Below are 26,410 nucleotides of genomic sequence, written 5' to 3'. Positions count from 1 at the left end.
AACTCCTTTTGAATGTCCTGGAACTTTATTTGATATGCCCTTTATGGTACACACACAACTCTTAAGTTATACTGAAGTCATTGGAGTACTTGTTCTATCCTGTTCTTTAGATTGTGGTTCCCTGGAGATTAGGAATCATTTTTTTATTCACCCTTTTGATTCTTTGCATAATGCCTTACACATAAGTTAGGGACTAAGTATGTATTTGTTGATTCAAATTGGAATTAAATTTATACAGTTATTATATCTTGGGTGACCTGTTATTAGATTTAACAATATGTGTGTATACTCAACAATGGAGGTTGAAATTATACCCATTGATTTAATTCTTATCCTTGCCAACATAGTGCCAACGTAGGTATGTGTATGTGTACCTCCAGAAGTAAGTGCTATTCAGTAAGAGTGAGGCAAGTTTTTCTCAAAAAGGAACGTTCCCTGTGGGGGTCATTTAATCAAGGGCAGTTCATCATGAAATACTTATCCTAAGATTTTATTGAAGCTACTAGTTAGAGGGATCTCAGATTTAAAGGACCTGAAATGCTGTTGTTTGTAAGTGCCACCCTCATCCCATGCTTACTTACCCACTTCTGTTTTTCTTTGGTTTATTACCTTTAATACTGGTTTATCTAGCTATCTCTTCAACTAGTTCTTTGTGGGGCTTTTTTGAGGGTAGGAACCAATTCCTTTCATTTTTGTAACCAACATACTCTTTTTTTGAGAGAGAGAGAGAGTGCGAGTGAGTGAGGGGCAGAGAGAGAGGGAGAGAGAGAATCCTGAAGTGGGGCTCAAGCTCACTGGATTTGGGACTCGAATTCATGAACTATGAGACCATGACCTGAGCAGAAATCAGATGCTTAGCCAACTGAGCCACCCGGGTGCCCCCAGCATGACATACTCTTATGTATAGACGACCTTGTAAATGTTTGCTAAGTATGTATGCATGTATATAAAATATATTTTTTAATGTTTTTATTTATGTTTTTATTGTTTTTCTTAAATGTATGTATGTATGTGTGTATCTATGTGTGTATTTAGAGCATGCACAGGGGACGGGCAGGGAGAGAGGGAGACAGTGAATCCCAAACACTCTCTGGACTGTCAGCGCAGAATCCAATGCAGCATTCCATCTTACAACCCTAGAGATCAAAAATCAAGGGTCTGACGCTTAATCACCTGAGCCATCTAGGTACCCCTGCTATGTATATATTTTTTAACTTAGATACATTTTCCTCTTTTTTTTTTAAAGAAATATTTTATTTTTATTTATTTTCTAAAGATTTTTTTTTAAATGTTTATTTTTGAGAGAGAGACAGAGACTGACTGGGAAGGGGGCAGAGAGAGGGAGACACAGAGCAGCTCCAGGCTCTGAGCTGTCAGCACAGAGCCTGACTCAGGGCTCCAATTCACAAACCACAAGATCATGACCTGAGTTGAAGTGGAATGCTTAACTGACAGAGCCACCGAGGCGTCTCTAAAGAAATATTTTAGGGGCGCCTGGGTGGCGCAGTCCGTTAAGCATCCGACTTCAGCCAGGTCACGATCTCGCGGTCCGTGAGTTCGAGCCCCGCGTTGGGCTCTGGGCTGATGGCTCAGAGCCTGGAGCCTGTTTCCGATTCTGTGTCTCCCTCTCTCTCTGCCCCTCCCCCGTTCATGCTCTGTCTCTCTCTGTCCCAAAAATAAATAAAGAACGTTGAAAAAAAAATTTATAAAAAAAAATATTTTAAAACCTCTGATGCTGTTATGTCACTTACACAGTAGAGATATGTAGAATCTGTAAAGCCAATTGGAAGCTATGCAATAGCAGATGACCCATCTTTTAGCCACAAGGTGGCAATAGTTGAGCAAATATTTAGTTTTCTGCTTTGTGAATAATACTGTTTCTCAACGGTAGAGGGTAGCATATGATTTTCAGCACATTGAAAAATGGTTTGCGAGAGGTTTTGAGACCACACGGTAGAACGTTTTATTCTTTTAAGATAAGAGAATAACATTTTACTATGTTAGTTTATTTACATAGAATAGTAATGTTATAAGACAGTTTATATTTTTATTTTAGCAATATATTAGCTTTCATGCAGGTTTTAAAAAATATTGTTTTTCACTTTCATGAATATTTCTTACTGGTATTTTTTATTTCAAAATATTGGAACGTTCCAGAAGACAGAACATACAAATCAGATATTTTTTTCTCCCAGAATACCAAAAAAATCCAAAATATAACTTATTTAAAGGATTTGTTTTAATATCAGGGGGAAAATTCTCTTATTTTTAGAGTAAATTTTAAGTCTACTAAATTCCTATAGTAGTAATATTCTTTAGTTTTATTTACCCTTTTTTCTCACTAGTTTTATATTGACGACTTAAAAATTGTACCAATGTTTTATTCTCTTTATTTTTTTTTTTAAGTTTATTTATTTATTTTGAGAGGGAGAGAACAGGGCAGAGAGAGGAGAGAAAGAATCCCAATCAGGTCCTACACTGTCAGTGTGGAGGTCGATGCGGGGCTTGAACTCATGAACTGTGAGATCATGACCTGAGCTGAAGTCAAGAGTCAGATGCTTAACCAACTGAGCTACTCAGGCACCCTATACCAGTATTTTATGTAGGGGTACCTGGATGGCTCAGTCGGTTGTGTGACCAACTTCAGCTCAGGTCATGATCTTACAATTTGTGAGTTTGAGCCCCTTGTCAGGCTTTGTGCTGACAACTCAGAGCCTAGAGCCTGCTTTGGATCCTGTGTCTCCATCTCTCTCTCTCTGCCCCCCTCCTCTGTCTCTCTCTTTCTGTCTCTCTCTTTCAAAATTAAACAGTAAAAAAATTAAAAACGAATATGTAAAGGAATGTTGAAAAAGATTTCTGATTTTAACCATGGTGCCAGCTGGTTTTTACATTATGAAATTCTAGGTGAGTTATCTCTAAGTTAGTAAGAAAAGTCTTTTGAAGTGTTTTGTTTCACAGTGGAGTCTAACATTTTCAAAGCATGTTTAGAGAAAATTACTAGTCAATAAAAAAACGATAGGAGTGAATTGAAGTAGGTATAAATCTGTAGGAAAAAGTCAACACTTATAATATGCTTATAAATAATACTATACATTTCCTAAAGTAAAAGATAAATATATTCTAAATATATTCTGTATGTATTTTGTTTCATGGGTGGTCATATGATCTGATCATACTCTTTCAGGTTGTTTAGTGACTTCCCAAGTCAGCATTAACTTTGTGTATCTTTATTAACTCTCATTTTTGCTCAGAAATCTCCATTCTTTTAAGGTGTTTGGGTATTCTTTTTTTTTTCAAGGTTATATTGAAATTTCCTCTTTTGATTATGTAATAATTTTTAAAAATGTTTTAAAGCATTTTTTTAAACACTTTTTTATTTTAAGTAATCTCTACACCAGTGTGAGGCTCAAACTCACAACCCCAGGATCAAGAGTTGCATAGTCTACCGTCTGAGCCAACCAGGTGCCCCTATGTTAATAATAATTTTTAAAGTTGTTTTTTTTTAAATGTTCTTATTTATTTTTGAGACAGAGAAAGAGCATGAACAGGGGAGGGGCAGAGAGAGAGGGAGACACAGAATCTGAAACAGGCTCCAGGCTCTGAGGTGTCAGCACAGAGCCCGATGCGGGGCTCGAACCCATGGACTGTGAGATCATGACCTGAGCTGAAGTCGGATGCTTAACCAACTGAGCCACCCAGGCGCCCCAATAATAATTTTAATAACATGATTATGTCCCTTAAGTTTGCTTTTATCTGGTGGCATTAAATAACAAATGAAATAAAGGAAACTATCACGGTTGAGTGGAGCCTGGTTTGTAGAGATTTGGGAATAAAATTAAGCAGTGTTGGTTCATTTTGGATTTTGCCTTGCTTTTTAAAGCACTCTGCTCTTGGCCACTGTCAGATAATCAGAGGTGGACTTCCATTCCAGGAGTCACAGTTCAGCAGCTCTTCTCCGGCTGGTTACCCAAATTGAGACGGTTGTGTTCTACTAAAGGAGATATGTGTGCACCAGCACACAGGGGATTCATCCCAGAGAGATGAAAACTTACGTTCATATAAAAACCTGTATATAAATGTTCATAGCGGCTTTATTTGTAATCACCAAAAACTGGAAATGGCCCAGATGTTCTTCAACTGTTGAATGGTAAAACAAACTGTGGTACATCCATACCATGGAATACTACTTAGAAGTAAAAAATAACAAATGATTGATATACATAACAAATTGAATGACTCTCAGGGGAATTATGCTGAGTGAAAAAAGCCCATTCCGAAAGGTTACACAGTATGAGTCTGTTTATGACACTCGTGAAATGACAAAATTATTGAGATGGAGATCAGTGGTTGCTAAAAGTTAGAGATGGGGGTGGAGATCAGAAGGGAGATGGGGAGTTATACAAGAGCATCATGAGGGATCCTTGCAGTGATGGAACTGTCCTGTAACGTGACTGTGCTGAATACATGAATCTTCACATGTGATAAAATTGTGTAGAACTAGATACACATACAAGTAATTGGGTATAAAACTGGTAAAAATGTGAATACTGTTGGTGGATTGTATCAGTGTCAGTTTCCTGGTTTGGTATCTTATGTGGTCTCACAAGATGTTAGCCTTGGGATAACTGAGTAAAGGATGCAGGGGATCTCTATGTATTATTTCTTTTAATTACATGTGAATTTACAATGATCTCAAAATAGAAAGTTGAATTTTTTTAAAAAAGGATTATTTCCCTAGTCTGTCAGGCTCAGCACTGGTAAGACTAGTGAATTCCCTAAACATGAGCCCATGATCCCACATCATTTCCATAAAATGATTTCTTTGGTTAGAAACTGCTGTGTGGAATACCATGACAATGAATAAGAGATTCTGTAAGGTGGGTGGTGGTTTTGATAGAAGCTTTGTGGGCAGGAAAGGCAAATCCATATTTAGAGTAAGTGTTTATTCCAGTGATAATATATCACTGTCCTTTCTGTGTAGAATGGCTCAGCATAACCTGCCACCAGGTAGCAATCTGATCATTTCAGGGAATGATGCTATATTGGAAGCTTATTGTTGGTCTCTGCTGTTGGCATATTGGTCATTTATTTAGCAGTGACTGTAGCCAGATTAACATGGGTGACTAGAAGTCAGTGTTTCTGAATCAATGCATAACCTCCATCCCACGAAAATTCAGGGACCTGCCACCTTGGTGAAATTTTTCATTGGTTTGTGGCCTCTGGGATATGTTGAGATACCCCTCTTACCACTAAGACAGAAGCACATCCCTGCTCCTGTGGCACCTTTGTTATTGAATGCATTGGTGGGGGACAGGAATAGCTGGGGAAAGAGGTTGACATCCACAAGACTGGTTATCATCCCCTGATTATTAAGATTCTTTCTGCTAAAGAGATCATTTACATGTGACTCATTTATTTTCTCACTCTGCCCATTCAGAGAGGTCTATCCACATACCTCTTTCCCAGACCTTGCCATTTATTTCTCACTCATGTGCCTTCTCAATCCCTGACCACCCAGCAAAATCATTGGTCACTTCACACAGATTAATATAAATCCATACCTTATGTTATCTTTCCTTCCAGGCAAAGAGATCAGGTGCATTGCTCAAAGTTCTGTCCCCTGGGAGGCTGTTCCTTTATCCCTGTCCTTGAGGGCCACTCTAGTTCTGCATTATGATTCACCTGGAGAGGTCTGGCAAAATCTCCATTCTACAGCTTTATCTGCTACAGATACTTGAAATACTACCACATCTGCAGGGTCTTAAAGCCCAGGTAGTAGAGTCGCTTGCCTGGTAGTCTGGATCTATTGTAGAGCTTTGTCTTATTCTGAGCCTTCCTCCAAAAACTGGCAGCTTTTTGGGTCACTTTGGTAAAAGAGTTGGAGAAGAATGTCCAAATAAGGTATTTGTTGCCTCCAAAATTCAAAGAGACCCAGTAAGCACTGCACGTCTCTCTTAGTGGTAAAAATGTCCCAGACCACTGGCCTCCTAGGAATTTCACCAAGGCCCAGCATTTTTGTGAGATTTATTTCCTACCCTCTAGCATACATGTGTCTTACCATGTGTCTAGAGTAGTTCCAACTTCCTGCTTCCAAGTCCAATCAGTATGTGTTACAGACCAATATGATGTCCAGTGGAATGAAGCAGCAAAGCCCCTGTATGCTAGTTTATGACAGAGCTGGTGAATTGATGTAACTCTGAAGTATGTGTTGTTTACTGTTAGACCTAGAAAAAGAAAGCATTTGTCAGATCACTTAGCGCATACCAGGTGATAGGGGATATTTGATTTGCTCTAGCCATGAAACCACATCTGGAATAACAGCTGTAGTTGGAGTTACTACTTGATTAAGTTTATGGTACTAAATTAGCACTGTCTAAGACCCATCTGTTTTCTATAGGGCCACATAGGCAAGTTAAGTGGGAATATGGTAGAAATCACCATCCTGCATCTTCTAGGTCCCTGGCACTAATCATTGCAGTGCCTCCGGGAATGTGGTATTACCTTCAATGTACTTGTTTGGTAGGTAGATGAAGTTCTAATATTTTCTGCTTCTCCTTTCCGACTTTAATAGCCCTCACTGCACAGATTAAGGAACAAACGTGGGCATTCTGCCAGTTGCTGAGTAAAGCTATTCCCATTATGCATTCTAGAACTTGGGAAACAACCACAGAGTGAGTTCAGGGGATGGGCCTGAGCTAAAACTCCATTCTCCTCCTCCATGCCCTCATAAGCCTCTATTCTAACTAGAAGCAAATTGGGTCTTCAAGAGTTGTGTCAGTTCACATAATCCTTGAAAAGTGTGATTATTTCTCCTTCCCCAGTGGACACCCTAGTAAACAGTCACAACTCCCTTTAGGAGAGCTAGTAGGAAGATCAACAGTACACATTTTTAGCTATGTAGCAGGATCCTTCCTCAGTCTGCATGATCTCCTCTTCATTCAGAGGACTCAGTGTCTGGGAATTGGTTCAAGTTTGGGAATTTGTTGAGTGGCCCTGGCAGTCATTTGTGGTGATTCAGGGCAGGCTGTTCATTAGAACTATAGTGTTTTCCTATCTGTTTCATTTCTGGGACACCATAATCAATCAGCCAACACCAGAGAGCTCTTCAAGTCAGACTGTTTTGATTACTGTTTACACTCTGTTGCATTATGATAACCGTGCCCATCATGTTGTTGGCTAGTAAGTGCTGACCTGACTCCTGCCACTTCAGGGTCTCATTATCTCCACTGAATTCAGAGAGCTCTTTATGGCAGCAGCTCCCACCAGTCAGTCCTGCAGAGAACAGTCACCACACAGCAGTTCAGAAATGCTGGTGTTCCCCTCACAAATGCCTTTCCCTTAGGTTTGGTGAACTGAGTATCTTATAGATCCTCCTGGGGACCACAGTAAGGGCTAGGTGAAAAGGTCCACTCCAACATTCCGTTCTCTCCAAGCATTTGGGTACCTTCTTCTGTGGTATCCTAAGGAAGTTCTGGTATTTCAACTTCGTCTAGTATAGTCTACCTTTTGGTTCAGATGTTATTCAGCCAACTAAGCAAACTTTCAAAACCCACACCTAGCCTCTTAAGCTGACATTGTATCTGAATCTCTGCTCGGTGAGCCCATATTAGTCAATTTGGCCCAAGGCCATACTGTCTTCCCTTCACCCTGACCCAGGACCCTTAGGATCTATTCCCATACAGATCCTTAGTTTCTACTGATTTCCATTAACAAAATCATATAGTTCTTTTGGTGTGTAGTATACCCCTTCATGGACTATACTTTATATCTCACCCCTTGGGGTCTGCTGAGACTTGAATTTGGTTATAGGTCTAGTCCTATCCAATAGAACTTTCTGTAATGATGGAAATATATACTATCTGTGCTGTTTGCATATGGCCGTTGAGCATTTGAAATGTGGCTAGTGCAGTTTGGGAACTGAATTTTAAATTTCATTTAATTTTAGTTGAATTTGAATAGCTGCCTATGTCTAGTGGATACCATATTGAACGGTGCGGGTCTGCAAGCACTGAGAAGTGGGAGAGATGGATACTTAGGAGGACCAATGGGCCCCTACAGCTACCTCAGGGTTGACCACTGCTGGTACTTCAGGAAAGGGAAGACCAACCTCCTCACACTGGGAAGGAAGGGCCGCTTCTACTGGCAGAGGATACCTGGCACAGGTTAGGGGCCTAGGGGCTGCAGGTTCATCAGCATTTGCCCATATGTCCCGTGCTAAATTTCAGGATTCACCACCTTCCTAATCAATGCCCCAATTTTCATACTAGAGAACCTGTGAAATTGGGAACTCAGTTTGCCTTGCCATTAAGCCACCTGCAGAATTAGATGTTGGGTTTTTTGGGTTTGTTTGTTTTGGGTTTGTTTTGGTTTTTTGTTGTTGTTGTTGTTTTGAAATCTTGGGCCTGAGGCCAAAGGAGATAAAGATTTCTTTTAGGACAGTTACACAAACTTTCAGATCCCTTATGTTAACCTCTAGGCTGGTATTTAAAGCCCTGGGGCTATCATTTTCCAGTGCACTTAATAGCAAAGGACACTTTTATACTTCTCTGTTTTGACCTAATTGATATGAGGCAGAAGATACTTCTTCATGACAAAACCTTGTCATGATTATAGGTCGTTATGTTTCTACAGATGTTAATTTAAGTAGTTGCTTTGCCTTGTACATCGTTTACACTGTGGGCTATCAGTATCTCTTTTTTTTTTTTTTTAATTTTTTTTTTTTCCCAACGTTTATTTATTTTTGGGACAGAGAGAGACAGAGCATGAACGGGGGAGGGGCAGAGAGAGAGGGAGACACAGAATCGGAAATAGGCTCCAGGCTCTGAGCCATCAGCGCAGAGCCTGACGCGGGGCTCGAACTCACGGACCGCGAGATCGTGACCTGGCTGAAGTCGGACGCTTAACCGACTGCACCACCCAGGCGCCCCTATCAGTATCTCTTTTCATGAAAATGGGATCATGAATGTCTTTAGATTGAATGAATTCGGAGAATGAACCCCAGATAGCCCAGAATTAATTTAGATAACCCATCTTACAGTTGTATTCCTGTGGAACCATTTTGGTAGTCTCATCTTGTGTTCACAGAGACTTTTACCATAGGGACTTTTTCGAGTGCCTATATATGAGCCAGTTCCTGCCCTGGATACTTTTCCTAGACATTCTTTACTAGTTGTCCCTGTGTTTTTATTGTGCAGGGTTAGAATAAAAAGTAGAAGTAGATAGCAGTAGCATTTTATAGGAGATCCCTGAAAGCAAGTTTTGACTATTGTTTGTTAAACATTGGAATATGGACAATATAGAAAGGGATGGTACCATGGATAGGATGGAAATTGATTTCAAAAGTTTCTTTTTAGAATCGTCAGCAAATACTCTATCCTATTTTTTTTTTCTTCCAGGAACCAAGATAATATATTTATGTAAACTTTTTTAGTAGTGAACAAAACAGACATCTTTTCCATCTTGAAGTAAAGAAGACAAACATTTAACGATTGATTTTACATGTCATGAATGTTATCAAAGAATTTGTATAGTACTAGAAATGGAAGGTATAATGCTAAGTGAAATAAGACAGAGAAAGACAAATACCACATGATTTCACTCATATATAGAATTTAGGAAACAAAACAAGTAAACAAAGAAAAAAGACAAAACAAAACAAAAACTCAACAACCAAACTCTTAAATACAGAGAACAAACTGGTGGTTTCCAAAAGGGAGGTGGGTGAAAGTGGGGGAAATAGATACAGGGGATTAAGAGCACACTTACCATGATGAGCACTAAGTAATGTATAGAATTGTTGAATCATTATATTGTACACCTGAAACTGATATAGCACTGTATGTTAATTATACTTCAATTGACAAAAAAGAAATTGTATAGTACTGAGTTATATAGGATCGTAGAACATGACATTTAAAAAAATTTTTTTTAATGTTTATTTTTGAGAGAGAGAGAGAGAGAGAGAGAGAGAGAGAGAGTGTGTGTGTGTGTGTGTGTGTGTGTGTGTGTGTGAGGATTGGGGGAGCAGAGAGAGGGAGACACAAAATCCAAAGCACGCTCCAGGCTCTGAGCTGAGCTGTCAGCGCAGAGCCCTATGCGGGGCTCAAACTCATGAACTGTGAGATCATGACCTGAACCAAAATCGAGAGTCAGATGCTTAACTGACTGACTGACTGCCCAGGCGCCCATGCTCTATAATCAATTCTTAAAGGAAGCAGTCAACTCTTAGGTACCTGCTTTATCTATGACAACTCTATGAATGAGGTTTATAGCAACATTTTCCATAACCAGGGTTAGACACTGAGCTCCATGATATACCCGGCAGGTGATGGTTTGCCTACAGTCTCTGTAGTCTGCTTCAGCTAACAATGGTGGTTGTCAACATGGATTGAAGGAATTGCTACATTTATTGTTTTTAGAAAACATTTGAGAAGTAAATGAGGAATTCAGAAATGGTTCTGGATTATGATTTTTGAAGGAGAGCTTTGTCTGATTACTTGACATAGCATCCAAACAGTATAAGGAGTTTACAATTTAAAAGCAAATTCAAGTGTTAATCCAGGGATCTTATGCTTGTGGTAAAATCATTTCACTCACTGAAAATACATTGACTTCCACTGTAAAATGTGACAAAGTAGAGGCAAAAATAATGGAACAAAAAACAGTACCATTACTACTTGAATTTAAAATCTTCTTTAAAATATAATTATTCATGGGGTGCCTGGGTGGCTCAGTTGGTTAAGTGTCCAACTTTGACTCAGGTCATGATCTCACAATTTGTGAGTTCAAGCCCTGAATCGGGCTTTCTGCTGTCAGCACAGAACTTGCTTTGGATCCTGCCTCCCTCTCTGCCCCTCCCCAACTTGTTTTCTCTCTCAAAAATAAACATTAAAAAAAAAAAATATATATATATATATATACACACACATATATAAAAATATGTTTATATATATATATAAATTATTCATATCTTGAATAGCCGAAGCAATCTTGAGAAAAAAGAACCTGGAGGCACAACAATCCCTGATTTCAAACTATATAACAAAGCTGTAGTACTCAAAACAGTATGTTATTGGCATAAAAACAGACATATAGGCCAATGGAACAAAATAGAGAGCCTAGAAGTAAACCCACACTTCTAGGTGTGGGTATATGTTCAGTTAATTTATGATAAAAAGGCCAAGAATATACAATACACAATAGTGATGGGAAAACTGAACAGCTACATGCAAAAGAATGAAATTGGACCACTGTCTTTCAGCATACACAAAAAGTAACTCAAAATGGATTGAAGACTTGAATGTAAGACCTAAAACCATAAATCTCCTGGAAGAAAACATAGGTGGTGAGGTCCTTGACATAGGTCTTGGCAATGATTTTTTAAATCTGACACCAAAAGCAAAAGCAACAAAAGTAAAAATGAACAAGTGGGACTACATCAAACTAAAAAGCTTTTTACAGCAAAGGAAGGAAACAATCAGCAAAGTGAAATGCATTCTATTGAATGGGAGAAAGTACTTTCAAGTGATATATCTGATAAGAGGTTAATATCCCAAGTATATGAAGAACTCTTATAACTTGGTAGCAAAAAATCCCCAAACAACAAAAATGGACAGGAAATTTAAGTAGGCCTTTTTCCAAAGAAGACGTGGATGGCCCACAAGTATGCAGAAGATTCTCAGCATCATTAATCAGGGAAATGCAAAGCAAAACCACAATGAGATATCACCTCACACCTGTTAAAATAGCTATTATCAAAAAGACAAGAAATAATAAATGTTGGTGAGGATGTAGAGAAAAAGGAACCCTGTGCACTGTTGGTGGAAATGTAAATTGGTACAACCACTATGGAAAACAGTACAGAGGTTTCTAAAAAAGTTAAAAAAAAGAACTACCATATGACCTAGCAATTTCAATTCTGGTATTTATCTGAAGAAAGTCAAAACATTAACTCAGAAAGATGTATGCACCACTCACCATGTTCATAGCAGCATTATTTATAATAGTCAAGATATGGAAACAACCCAAGTGTCCATTGATGGATGAATAAAGAAAACATGGTGTGTATATATGTGCATATACATATATACAGTGGAATGCCATAAATGGTTCAGCCATGAAAAAAAGGAAATCTTGCCATTTGCAATAACATTCATGGGCCTCATTATGCTAAGTGAAGTAAGTCAGAGGAAGACAAATGCATATGATCTGACTTATATGTGGAATCTAAAACAAAAACCAAAATCTCATTTAAAAAAAGCTCATAGATACAGAGAACAGATTGGGGTTGCCAAAAGTAGGAGTTTAGAGGGTAGGGGCAGTAAATGGGGTCAAAAGATGCACACTTACACTTAAAAAAATAAATAGGTCAAGGGAATGCAGCATGGTGACTATAGTTAATAATACTATATTGTATATTTGGAAGTTGCTAAGACACTAGATCTTAAAAAATTCTCATCATGTTTTTTTGTGAGTATGTATAGTGAAGGATGTTAAGTAGGCTTATTGTGATTATTTCACAGTATACACAAATATCAAATCATTATGTTGTATACCTGAAATTGTTTTAATGGCATAACATAATGTTATTTGTCAATTATACTTCAATATAAAATATTCATAACTTTGTAAAGTTTATAGTATAAATATTTCATGACAGCACTAAAAGTCTTGAGATCTTATTAAATAATTAGTCGATAACATTCAATTATTTTCTGAAACTTAGGAAACACCTTTTACTATCATACTAATCTTAGCCCAAAAATCTCTTCACAGTTATGAAGGAAATTGTGTTATTTTAGGAACAGGCCCTAGTGGTGGCTAAATTATTTTCAATAAATGTTTAACCATTAGATTTACTACTGGATCTCCCTGTCATCTAAGGCTGTTTTAATTAGACCCTGGCTTCAATTGGAAGTCTTCCAAAGTAGGGGGGGAAAGGAAAAGGAGGAGGAGGAGGAGGAGGGGGAGGAGTGAGGAAGGAGGAGCTGTCAACCACAGGAGTGAGGTACTGGGAAAGCAGGTCCTAGGGACAAAGGGAGGGACCCTCTTTGACTGCAGGCAGGATGAGAGCCCAGCGTTGATATTCTGTTCATTCCTTTGAGTGGTGCTCTTTTCAGCCGCCCTGGTGGCAGCTGTTGTGGATGACATAGTGGCTGGCTAGTCGAATAGTAGTAGTAGCTGCTCTCTTGCCACTGCTGGGTTGGTGTTACTGTTTGCACGGCCTCTAGAGGGCAACTCCTAGCCTTTGTTTGTGTTGAGCCTGTAGGATGTGTTTCATCCTTGGCTGTCTGCAAGAGAGAACTATTTTTTCAAGGTGCTTGTTTAAGGACCTTTAATATCATATTCTGTAGAGTTATAAAACTAGTGTTACGGCTCAAAGCATAATATTCCTGGCTACCTTTTCGGTTCTGTTTGCCATCTAGATCTTCTGACTTGTCTTTGGTTTAGATCGACACTTAGTACTCAGGATTCTTTCCCAGTGTGTTTCAATCCTCTGTAACAAACCCATCACCATACCCTCCTTCTAGCATCTAAAGGACTTGGTATCAGCCAAATGTTTCGACTTTCATTTCCTTTGGCTTTCTTTTTCTTGAGGCAAAGGTCATAAGCTTTGGTCTTTGGGCCAAAGTGTGTTTCATCAGATTTATAAAATGAAAGGCTTTTTTTCAATGTGCGAACATTGAAAAATTAGAAATTTTACATTGATACTTGGATTTTTGGCTTTTCTTGGAAAATCAAAAGATGTGGCAACACTGGACCTGAATTGCAATTGCAGCTAGAGCTGAGTAGTGGCTCTGCCTTTTAGACTGGCACGTATTCTGCTGGTTACCAAGTCCCCACCCAGCCTGGCATTTGAGTTTGTAATCCTTGGAGTACTACATGCGTTGAAAATGAGTCATAAGTATGGTTTAATAGTTTTTAAGGTAAGTATTCTCTCGAACTCTTAATAATTCTCTCTTAAATAACAGATGTAAAACTTACTCCAAATACAGGATGTAGGTAAATTGTTAGTATTCTTCTGTAATCGGTTCTCACAAATAGAAACTTAGTAGTTCCCTTAGTTTGAGCCAAAGAATGCGCATACCACATGCACAAATTAAAGATGAGTAGAAGGTACAAGTCTGTACTCATGGATTTCGGAAAAAGCGTGTGTTTGGAAAAAAGTTTGTAAGTTAAAAAAAAATTAAAAGGTAAGGAGCCTGCATTATAGGATCAGTCTTACCTCAGGTAAATTCAATCTGTAAAAAGATTGGAAAATGAGCAGCACAAAACAAGAAGCTATTTTTCCTTGAAATTTTACTTTAGGAAGAAGAAGAAAATTGTAACAAAGCTATTATAAAATATTATATAACAAGGACTCATGTTCATCCTGGTAACTGAAAGACCTTTAATCATGTTTATCTTAATCTATATTTAAATTTAAAAAACGCTTTTGTTGGGTTATTTTTTATTTAAGTATAATTAACATACAGTGTTATATCAATTTCAGGTGTACAATATGATTCCACAATTCTATACATTAACGCTCATCACAATAAGTATACTCTTAATACCCTTTATCAATTTCACCCATCCTCCCACCCATCTCCCCCCTGGCAACCACTAGTTTATTCTCTTTATTTAAGAGTCTTTTTTTTGGTTTGTCTCTTTTATTATTTGTTCTTTTGTTTGTTTTGTTTCTTAAATTTCACATATGAGTGAAATCATTCCGTCCCAGATATGTGTGAAATCATGTGATACTTGTCTTTCTCCATATGACTTATTTCACTTAGCATTATATGCTCTACGTTGCACCCATGTTGTTGCAAATGACAAGATCTCATTCTTCTTTGTGACTGAGTAGTACTCCATTGTATGTATATATACAACATCTTCTTTACCCATTCATCTGTCACTGGATACTTGGGTTGCTTTCATCCTTTGGCTATTGTGAATAATGCTGCAATAAACCTAGGGGTACATGTATCTTTTTGCATTAGTATTTTCTTTTTTAACATTTATTTATTTTTGAGACAGAGACAGAGAGAGAGCATGAACAGGAGAGGGTCAGAGAAACAGGGAGACATAGAATCTGAAACAGGCTCCAGGCTCTGAGCTGTCAGCACAGAGCCCGACGCGGGGCTTGAACCCACGGACCGCAAGATCATGACCTGAGCTGAAGTCGGACGCTTAGCCGACTGAGCCACCCAGGCGCCCCAAGTATTTTCATTTTATTCTACTCAGTAGTGGAATTACTGGATCATATGGTAGTTCTATTTTTGAGGAACCTCCATACTGTTTAGTCACTCTCATTAAACTTGAATTTGAAGGGTTTTTTTGTTTTGTTTTGTTTTTTGGCACATGATCAATATTAGGAATAAAGTGAGTCACCTTCTTGGATACTGTACTCACATGCTCAGACTGACCTCCCTCTGTCCCCATGCTAGGAGCCTTTGTCTAAGGATACTCCTTACTTTGTTCACATTCCAGATTCTACTCTGAGCCACCACATTTGTATTATCTGCCACCAAGGGCTTTTCTTGGTCTCTTCTTCAAGAAGGAAAGGGAGGAAGAAGAAGTTGAAGACTATATCTAGCTTTTTAAAGCAAAGTTCCAGGGGTGCCTGGGTGGCTCAGTTGGTTAAGCATCTGACTTTGACTCAGGTCATGATCTCATGGTTTATGAGTTTGAGTCCTCATTGGAGGAGCCCAAGCCCCGCTTTAAATGAGCATGAGCCCCAGCTCGGGTGAGCATGAGTCCCATTTTGGGTAAAACACGAGTCCCGCTTTGGGTAAGCCCCGTTTCTCTCTCTCTCTCTCCTACCCCTTGTAGGATTCTCTCTCCCTCTCTCTCTGCCTTCTCTCATTTGTGCTCCCCCCTCTTAAAAAAATAAATACCCCCCCAATAATTCCATTTAAATATTTTTTAGTATTGCTACAAAATGTAAATATATATGGCACATTGACTTTTAAAATTTTCTTCTGTAAGATTTTCTTATATCTATCATATTATATGTTTATATTGAATTATATGCATATAAATATCTCTTTTTATTTTTAGGGCTCTCCAAAAAATGTGGAATCCTTTGCGTCTATGCTGAGACATTCTCCTCTTACACAGATGGGACCTGCCAAGGATAAACTAGTTATTGGACGAATCTTTCATATTGTGGAGAATGATCTTTATATTGATTTTGGTGGCAAGTTTCATTGTGTGTGTAGAAGACCAGAAGTGGATGGAGAGTAAGTAGAATCATTTCCAAGTTTTTTTTAATACTGTTCATAAAAGTTGAGATACGTCAAAAGTATTTTTGGACTTTAATTGGTGATTTTCTAAAAGACAGAAAATATGCTTTATTTCTCTTCATAATGCTAGTTAGGGAAGTTAGGCCAGATTCGTGTCATGTTATGTTAGTCACCTTAGCCTAGATTCATATCTTCTCAAAGCCGTGAGAGCAGTTTTGGGGAAGATCTGAATGTTCATCTTAGTAATAAACTATCCCCACCATAAAATGAAAACCAACTTTATAGTAATATATGCTGCTCAGGCGATTTTACGTGTAACCTTTTTGCCTCTTCCTCTGTTCCACAGTCTTCTGCTTCTCAGAGAAGCCTCCCTTTCTACTTCTTCGTGCGCCTTTCTCTCCCACTACCAAATTCTGATGCTTTATTATTTTCCTTTCTTATTCTGTATCTACTCTCAGAATTAGAATTTTCCCTATTATGGAGCAGAATTCATTCTGTTTATAGGTAAAGATATTTGTGAGTATAATGCACTGGGGAAACCATTAAGATGACAGATCTGGGAGTAGAGTATCGAGAGTGAAGGGAGATGTGGAACAAAGGTTCTGAGATTGGAAAATGATAGTAAGCAAAATAGGAATGATTTTTTCCCATCAGTTTTTAATGTGTACATTTTTAAAATTTCAGTATTTCTGGTATCAGGATGCAACTTACAGTTGATGTTATATCAATTTAATTGACAGTGTTCTTTATTCTTAAAGTAATGGTGAGTCTAGTACTCAGTGGCATCTTAGGATGAATTACAGTGATTGAAAAGTTTGTGATGTTCAAGGATGAGTCATATTGTAGAAATGAATAGGAAGAGAGTGTACTCTAGATCTAAGAGAGCAATTATGAGAATTGGTTGCCTCTCTCCTGAGAGCTCTGGATACCTAAAGGTCCGGTTAATACAAATTTCCTTAGATCAGTGGCATTTGAGTAAATATTTAATGACTAGTTGTCCAATAAAAAAAAAGGCCCCGATTTGCCAATTTCTGTGGCGTAAAACACTCCCACCTTGGTCAATTTTAAGTCACCAGTGTAATGTCACTGAATGCAGAATTGGGAATATTTGTACACAGTCCAGCTCCCACAAGCTGGTGCAGTCTGGAGCCAGCACACCTCTACCTCAGATAATCAGAAGCTAAGCAGTGTCTTGCAAGGTAAGTGCCATGAACCGGGAGATCCTGGAGGAGAAAATGGACTTCTTATGCTACCTGGCATCGAGAGGTAATGACTCAGGCATAGCCTGTCTTGGTATATCAAATAACATACAAGCTGGTCAAAAAGAGTAAAACCTCAAGAAATTTCTAAGTAGGATAAGTTTGTCAATCCAGATATTAATACTGTATGTCTGTTGTGTAATGGGTCATCGAAGGGATTAAATCAGATAATGTATGGAAAGATTAGGACAGTGACTGGTGTATAATAAATAGATGCTACTATTACTGCTGTTCTTGAAATCCTGGTGATTTGGATTTTTGAGAACTGACGGTGACATTCCTCAAGAATTCCTATTGATGAGGATTCGTGCAGGAGGCAAGTGCGAAGATAGGCAGTCCTAAAGTTATCCTTCAAGAGAGGCATCCTGAGGTCTTGGGTGCTGTCAGCAGTAGCTGTGGCAGGTCATTTTTCATTAATAGAACATATATCTGTAATTTAAAAATGAAGTACTGTTTTATTTTATACAAAGAAATTTTCTCATCTCCTCCCTACAATCAGTAAGCTTTTCCTCATGCTGCCATGGGCGCTACCTAGTCGCGGTGGCCATCTTTATTCTTACAAGCCAACCTAGTTTGCAGCTAGAACATCAGGTATTAACTTTATAAAAAATGCATTTTACAGGTAACTCTGCTGGATTATGAGTATGTCTCCTGCTCAGGTAGATGTATTATAAGTAGCAAATGCAATGTACACTTTTCCTTATGTTTGTGGATGGAGTTTTGTTTATGATACTTCTTTCACGGGTATTTATGTCTTTGTGGGTATTCTTTTATGTATACTGTCCTTTTTTCATTAACATTTTAAAACATTAGTTTGGTCATTATGTTTTGTTTTTGAGCATAATATTTCAGAATGCATTAGAGACTAGAAGTTCTAATTTGATTCTCAGGCCTTACTGACTAAATCACAGAATTTTAAGTATCAGTATTTGAGACTGTATTTCTCTAATAAGTGCTATAATATGGTTTGAGTATTTTATGTACAGTATAGCTTAAAATAGTTAAATACTAGAAATTATTGCAACATTTATTAAACCTTAAATTTTCATCAAAAACTATACACATACACATATCCTATTACAGAAATTACCATATGGTTGAAACCTTCATCTCCACATATGCTCTGCCAGTGAAGCAGTCCATTTAAGAAAAGTTTTTTGGAGTGTGAGGGATGGCTCATAATAATTTTGCCAGTAAATTGTCTAGCCTATGGAGCAGTCACCGTATTAGTATTTTTCATGTGCTTAGCACAGTTAAATGCCTGCACCTCTGTTTTGTAGTTATCTTTCGACTCCTGCCCCCATCGGCCTACCCAGGATCCATTCACCAGAAGTTCCCACTTTAACTTCCAAATCAGTCGCAAAATCAATACATTCATGACTGAAGATCATGAAGAAGGGTCAGTCATACCAGTGCAGGAGGAGTTGATTAATTTGTTTGTTCATTCATCTGTTCAGCAAATATTTATTGGACCTCTTCAGCTTGGCAGTTACTGTTCTACCTGGGAAGGGCTGGTAAACCAGAGCTCCTAGTTGCCCTCATAAAGTTGGGCGACTTCTACTGGAGGATAAGGGGAATAGATAGTAAACAAGTATATAAATCAATTTTAAAAATTGGTAATTACATGAGTAAAAAGGGATAATATGGTGAAAAAATGTCTGGCGAGTAGAAGATAACAGTAGTTAGAAAAGGGGCTTTGACCTCTATTCTTCTATTGCTTAAAGTCTGAAATACCCTCTGAGGACTTTTTTTTTTTTTTTTTTTCTTTTGATGATAAACAAATGTCAAGGCTTAAGTTCTATTCCTCTCTGGTCCTACAGACTGATAATATTATTTCCAACAGTGTGCTAAAAGGAGGAGTTCACTTTAGCCAAGATGTGATCTGAATAGTTCGGTTACTCTTGTTCCACATCCTCATAGCTATGCAGGTAAAAACTGCAGCTCCATATTTACATACATTGTTTTGGGGGGAGAAACTTTGTATCTTAGAAAATTCCTTGTTGTCCAGGTTTTTTAATGTTTTTAATGTTTATTTATTTTTGAGAGAGAGAGACAGAGCACAAGTGAGGGAGAGGCAGAGAGAGAGGGAGGCACAGAAACTGAAGCAGGCTCCAGGCTCCGAGCTGTCAGCACAGAACCTTACACGGGGCTCCAACTTACAAAGCGTGAGATCGTGATCTGAGCCGAAGTCAGACGCTTAACCGACTGGGCCACCCAGGCACCCCCTTGTTGCCTAGTTTTTAATTCATCCTGAAAAGAAGGTTTCTACCCTTCACAGAATATTTATTAAATTTCCTGAATTCTATGTGTAGAAACTCTTAGGTTCTTTCCAAAACCCTTCTCTAGGTCTCTTATAGCTACCTGTCACTTATGTTTTGAAAGTGTTATAGAAAAGTATCAGATCAGCATAATTACTGTTTCAGTTACTTTGCTTTTCTACCTGTATCCAAGACAAAGTTTGTGGAGGAATTATTTTATTCAGATGTTACCTGTTGTCTTTATAATTGGTAGAAAGATGATACCACCAAATCAGAAAGTAATGAGATCCAGGTAGGTCTCTGGTCCCCTTTCATACCTACAAGTTTAGATTATATGATAGAGCAGCTTATTGGGCTGGACACATGTTTGCTCTCTATCTCCATGATGTCAGGCTAACTGTGACTGAGCAGATTTTAGGAGGGTAATTCTGACAATGGCAGAACTTCTTGCTTTGATACATTTACTTAAGAGACAATGAATAAGATGTAGATATTTACATAATTTGTTCATCATTCAGCATTCATCAGACCTGCTGTTTAAAATCCCTTTTGAGGACCTGTTTTTTTTCTCTCTTCGGTTTGACTTTGTTGTGGTTGAATCTATTCTGCTTTAGGACAGCTTAATGACATGCAAAGAAAAATACTCCAATTTACCAAAATACCCAGTTTCGCAAAATGTTCTAATTGTTTTCATTATTTTTATTAATTATTTAATTTACTTTTATTTTTTCATTTTTATTTTTTTCATTATATTTATTATTAAATTTTTTTATTAAGTTTTAATTCCAGTATAGTTAACATACAGTGTTGTATTAGTTTCAGGTATCCAGTGTAGTGATTCAACAATTCTATACATCACTCGGTACTCATCATGATAAGTGTACTCTTTAATCCCCATCACCTGTTCCCCTATTTCACCCATCCCCCTACCCACCTCCCCTCTGGTAACCATCACTTTGTTCCCTGTAGTGAAGAGTCTTTTTCTTGGTTTGTCTCTTTTTTTCCTTTTGCTCATTTATTTCTTAAATTCCACACAAGTCAAATCATATGGTATTTGTTTTTTTCTGACTGACTTATTTCACTTAGCATTATACTCTCTAGCTCCATCCATATTGTTGCAAATGGCAAGATTTCATTCTTTTTGTGGCTAAATAATACTCCTTTGTATATACATGTATACCACATCTTCTTTATTCATCTGTCAGTGGACACTTGGGCTGCTTCCATCATTTGGCTATTGTACGTAATACTGCAATAAACATAGGTGTGCATGTATCCCTTTGAAGTAGTGTTTTTGTGTTTGGGGGTTAAATACCCTGTAGTACAGTTACTGGATCATAGGGTAGTTCTATTTTTAACTTTTTGAGGAACCTCCATACTGTTCTCCACAGTTGCTGCACCAATTTGCATGCCCACCAACAGTGCACAAGGGTTCCTTTTCCTCACCAGCAGTTGTTGTTTCTTTCATTATTGCTTTTTAATATAGTTGATGGTATTTTAAACTTAGAGCAGTTGATAAGAATCAGAAATAATTTTGGTTAACTGAATATTCTCATTAGCTAAGTAATGGCCTTTTAGTAAGTTCTACAACTTTTTTGTTTTAATATTTGTTTTTGGTTATAGTTTGCTCTACATCTAATGTGGGGCTTGAACTCATGACCCTGAGATCAGGAATCACATGCTCAACTCACGGAGCCAGCCAGGCACCCCAATTATAGTTTAAAGGAACAGTTTCTGGGTGCTTGTATGGCTCAGTCAGTGGAGTATCTGACTCTTGATTTCAGCTCAGGTCATGGTCCCAGGGTCATGGGATCAAGCCCTGCATTGGGCTCCACACTGAGCATGTAGCCTGCTGAAGATTCTCTCTCTCTCTCTTTCGCCCTCTGCCCATCTCCCCAACTCACGAGCTCTCTCTCTCTAAAATAATATAAATAAGTAAATAAATAAATAAATAAATAACAGTTTTCAGCCTTTGTCCCAAGAAACTCTAGAGTTCTGCAGAAAGGCTTCAGAGATTGTTCTGGGGGTAGTGGGGAAATTAGGCCCTACTTTCAGAGCAGCTCTACATTCATTATTTTATTACAGTTCTGGGAACATTTTGTTTAAAATGTGTATGGGAAATAGTGGTAGTATTTCTACCACCAAAAAAAAAGTTTGAAAAACAGTTTTAAAAGAAAATTTATTCTAGAAAGACATATTAATGGTAACATTCAGCATACAAGCATTACATTCAGAGTATAATCACAGTGGTATTGTGATCTACTTAGACTCAGTTGCAAAATAAAAATGTTATAAGTAAATTCAGAGGGTTTGAAGGAGTGGATGGCGCCTAATTCTAATAGTACCAACCTTAAAAGTTTTAAACATTGTATTATTTTTCTTTCATGTCAAATTATGACTTGAAATCAGAAATCAGATTATGACAAATTAGAATGACTCAGGCATTAACTTCTTTGGCAGTTATCGAATCAGCTGATTGCTAAATTAATCAGCATTCTCTTCTATAAAACCCACTGACTGATACCGACACTAACTGGGAAAGAGATTTGTGGTCCTCCGCTATATTGACACTTTGACTTCTTCCAGTTCAGCTGTATCTTTAGCTAAATAAAGCTAGTTGTGTTTGTTCCAAAATCTGCTTATATTATCGTTAAGTAATTTTTTAAATTATTGCATAAATTAATAAAATATGACCATGGAAAGGGTTTTTGTTCTTTAAGAAAGCTCATTTTAATGTTTTGGAAAGACCCCATAAAGGAGAGATTTTTTTTTTTTTTTAATTTAAAGAAACTACTCTTGAATTAGTTTGGGCAAGTAAACCATAAAGATTGGTTGGGGGAATCCTGAAAATCTGGAAGGAATTGCTTTCCAAATGTCTTTCTGTTCCTGGTTTACTTTAAAGTGGCTGATCTGGCAATCCCAGACATTGTCGTATGGGTATTGTTTATGTAAGGAAATCAGTGCAGAGCTCCAGTAAGTGGACCTCTCCTCAACAAGAAAGCCTGGACTTCTATCAGATTATTTGCATTACTTGTAAATTGATGTCTTCACAGAGTACGTGTAGACATTTTTAATGAGTTCTCACTTTAACCTACTTTTCCATGAGCCAACCTATGAGTCCAAGGGCTTCTACTGTGACTTTTCCATCATGTGAACCTGCCTGCCCTTTTCTTTAGACATTTTTTCTTCTGTCATTAACACAGCATACAGTTTCACTAATTTTGTGCTAGTGTGAATTAAGATTGTTCCCTTTTCATAGTCCCATCTGATAATCATAATAGCTCGTTTTTTGAAAACCTACATTGACGCTTTATGTGTATTGTCTGATTTATTCCTCATAAGAAGCATAGAAAGTAGAGGGTATTATCCAAATGAAGAAAGTGAGTTTTCAAGCATAGTGTGCTGCAGTGATACAGCTGGTAATTAATAAGGCAGGGATTCAAACCTAGGGCTGTGTGTACCCAACATAGCTCCTGAATGTTCTTTTCACTCTACTGTGCTGTTCTCTAAATCTCACAACATATAGTTACTAAGTATCACAAGAGCCCCCTAAAATGATCTCACATATGAGCCAGTTTTCATATCATGGTCCCTGAGGCAGGCAGTGTGGTCGTGAAGCTCTACGGTAGTCTGTTAAAGAATGGTAGGTAGCCTGTTACAGTGTCCTTGGCTATGGTGTCCATGGTCTAATATGTTTGGATAGTTGTTACCACTAATAAGCTAATGACCACTGGGTCCAGGCTTGTTTCAGAGTGGATGTGTAACATAATTATGGTGAGACCTGTAGCCATAGGAACTGGTTAATGGCTGACAGTGATTCATAGCTTAGAGACAGCAGGCCTCATGTTATTTGGGAATGCTTTATTTCAGAAAAGTTTATTCTGCAAATAGTAGAAAGTTGACTCTTGATACATATAATACTCAATTTTTAATTCTTTGTTTCTTTTTGTAAAATATGTCACCTACGTTCGCCTTGTCACTACTAAAGTAGTTTAATCTGTTTTTATGATCTTTGTTTTTTGATGAACCAGGGTCATAATTATAAACATTAATGTGTGTTGTATCATAATTCAAATATATAGAATTATTGCTCCTTAGCCATACAACCCTCCAGGTCTGTGGTTTTTGTGTTTCACCTTTCCATGTCATCATTCTTTTCTGCTGTTGTCCTGGGTCTGCATTTTTAGGGTTTTTTTGAACTTTTAACTTTTCTTCTAATATTCTGATGCCCAGGAAATTGGTCACCAAATGTGCTTAAAATAAGAACAACTAGTGTCTGAGTAATAACCTCTGAGCCTCTTCTGGAAGTAAAGTGTATGTACTTTAGTACATGGGCTTCAACATGTATTTTGACAGCTCCTAAACTCCTCTGCTTAGTTCTCATTGGGTTCTGTGGAGACTTGATGTCACCAGATAACTAACTTCCTGATAAGTGAAGTGTAACTAGGTTGGCGTCTTGCCTGTGTTCACTGCCTGTTCACTGATGCCTTTGATAGGGATTGTCACATATCAGGACAGTGTTTGTTGAACCAGTCAATGTGCTGAGCGTCTTGGATGAGTATTTATTGTGGTTGAGATTTTAACACCTTCAGTAGAAACAGTAGTGAAAATAAGATGGGATTCGTGGGCCGCAAATACTATTTGAGATGCTATCAGTTCTTACTGTGAATTTGTAAATAAATGAGTAAATTCCTTAAGAACTTTGTAAAACCCAGAGTATTGTTTTATGGCGTTGATTAGTTTTATTGGCTTGGAATGTACCTATAGTATATTTTATCAGTCGCAAGAATTAAGCTGCTGATTTTATTATTTTTTTAATTAAGTTTTTATTTTCGTTCTAGTATAGTTAATATACAGTGATATATTAGTTTCAAGTGTATGATATAGTGATTCACCAATTCTGTACCTCATCCCAGTGCTCATCATAAGCACTCTCCTCAACCCCTATCACCTGTTTCACCCCTCCCTCCACCCACCTCCCCTAGGTAACCATCAGTTCGTTCCCTATTAGTTAAGAGAATCTGTTTCTTACTTTCTCTCTTTTTTTCCTTTGCTCATCTGTTTCTTAAATTCCACAGATGAATAAAATCATATGGTGTTTGTCTTTCTCTAACTTTCTCTGTTTCTTAAATTTGATTCTTAAATTCCACATATGAGTGAAATCATATGGTATTTGTCCTTCTCTGACTGCCTTATTTCACTTAGCATTATACTCTGTAGCTCCATCCATTTGTTGCAAATGGCAAGATTTTGTTCTTTTTTATGACTGAATGATATTCCATTATATATAGATAACACACACGTGCACACTCATGCACACACACCCACATTTTCTTTATCAATTTTATTTTTAAATGTTTATTTTTTTGTTTTTGAGAGAGAGAAAGAGAGAGAGAGTGTGCACACACAAACAGAGGAGGGGTAGAGAGAGGGAGACAGAGAATCCGAGGCAGGCTCCAGGCTCTGAGCTGTCAGTGCAGAATCCGACTTGGGGCTTGAACTCACCAGCTGTGAGATCATGACCTGACCCAGAGTCAGAGGCTCAACTGACTGAGCCACCCAGGCTCCCCGTCATTAATTTTATTTTTAAATAAACTAGGTCATGGTGCAGTTGTTCGCTGAGTCAGCAAACGTTTAATGAGCAGCTGTTATATGCCACCTCTGTGTTTAATGCTATTGATGTACAGATTAAAGACAGTCCCTGCTTTCAGGGAGTTGAGGATTCAACCAGGTGGATAGAGAAGCAAATCAATATATATAACACTACATAAGTTCTATTTACTGTATCCTACAGGAATAGAGAAGAGGGGATAGATGATTCTGTTAGATTGTCAGAGATGGTTTCCCAGAGGAACTAGCAATTGAATTGAGTTGTAAAGGATGAAGGATAGGAGATGCAAAGTGCAGAAAATGGCTGCACTTGGGAGAGTTTTAAGTGAGAGAGAGCCTGGCTTTTCTGGGAACTGAAGTGGCTTAGTTGACTTAAGTTTAAAAGTGATGAGAGAGTGGGGAGATGGAGAGCCAGATCTTCAAGGTATTTATATACCATTCTAAAAAATTGGGGTTTTATTTTGAAAGTGACAAAGAACCATGAAAACATGGGCCAGGTTTGTGTTTCAATGAGATCATTCTGGTGGTGGTGGAGCGTATATTGGAAGAATGAAATTGGAGTTAGGGAGCCCAATAATGAAGCTTTGGAAAGAAGTGATGAGAACTTGACTTAAGTCTGAGGGTCAAAAGAAGAGACTTTCATCAGCAATTTAGGAGATAGAAGAAACAGGTCTTGATGACTAAGTATGGATGGTAAGGTAGAAGTTTTGATTGATGTTTGATTTAAGACATGAATGACCAGGCAGATAGTAAGTCAGGTTGTGTTGGGGAGGTGGAGATGGGGAATGTATTATATTGATATTTTTTCCTGCTTCAAAAATATAAATTACATGCCTAAATTTAGATCAGTTTTGATTCTCTCATGCCCACTCATAGACTACTTCTGATTAGTATCAGTTAAGGAACATTTCTCTTTTTACTGAAATACAAACTCCTTGTGGTTAAGCCATGCTTATCTTTTTGGTTAAAGAGCCAAATTTTCTAAATCTTATAATTTCATTGTTCTTTTTTAATTCTGATTTTTCAAGAATTGTATACATTTCTGTAAAATCCTGAA

At 37.8% G+C, this 26,410-nt stretch overlaps 1 protein-coding gene across 2 annotated transcripts in view; it reads left to right on the top strand.

Annotated features, from left to right (window-relative positions):
* The window catches only part of MRPS28 (mitochondrial ribosomal protein S28), a 209,580-nt gene that overhangs the window by 6,525 nt on the left and 176,645 nt on the right, over nt 1–26,410 (top strand). For both annotated transcript variants that reach the window (XR_006300485.1, XM_043601256.1), the window contains exon 2: nt 16,042–16,223. Coding sequence is in view for 1 of the 2 variants with exons in the window: in XM_043601256.1 (XP_043457191.1) it covers nt 16,042–16,223 (182 nt within the window). In the remaining variant the exon portion in view is untranslated. The remainder of the gene's footprint in view (nt 1–16,041; nt 16,224–26,410) is intronic.

The sequence above is a fragment of the Prionailurus bengalensis genome, chromosome F2 (assembly GCF_016509475.1).
Source record: "Prionailurus bengalensis isolate Pbe53 chromosome F2, Fcat_Pben_1.1_paternal_pri, whole genome shotgun sequence".
NCBI lineage: Eukaryota > Metazoa > Chordata > Mammalia > Carnivora > Felidae > Prionailurus > Prionailurus bengalensis.
This window is presented reverse-complemented; position numbering and strand designations above follow the sequence as displayed.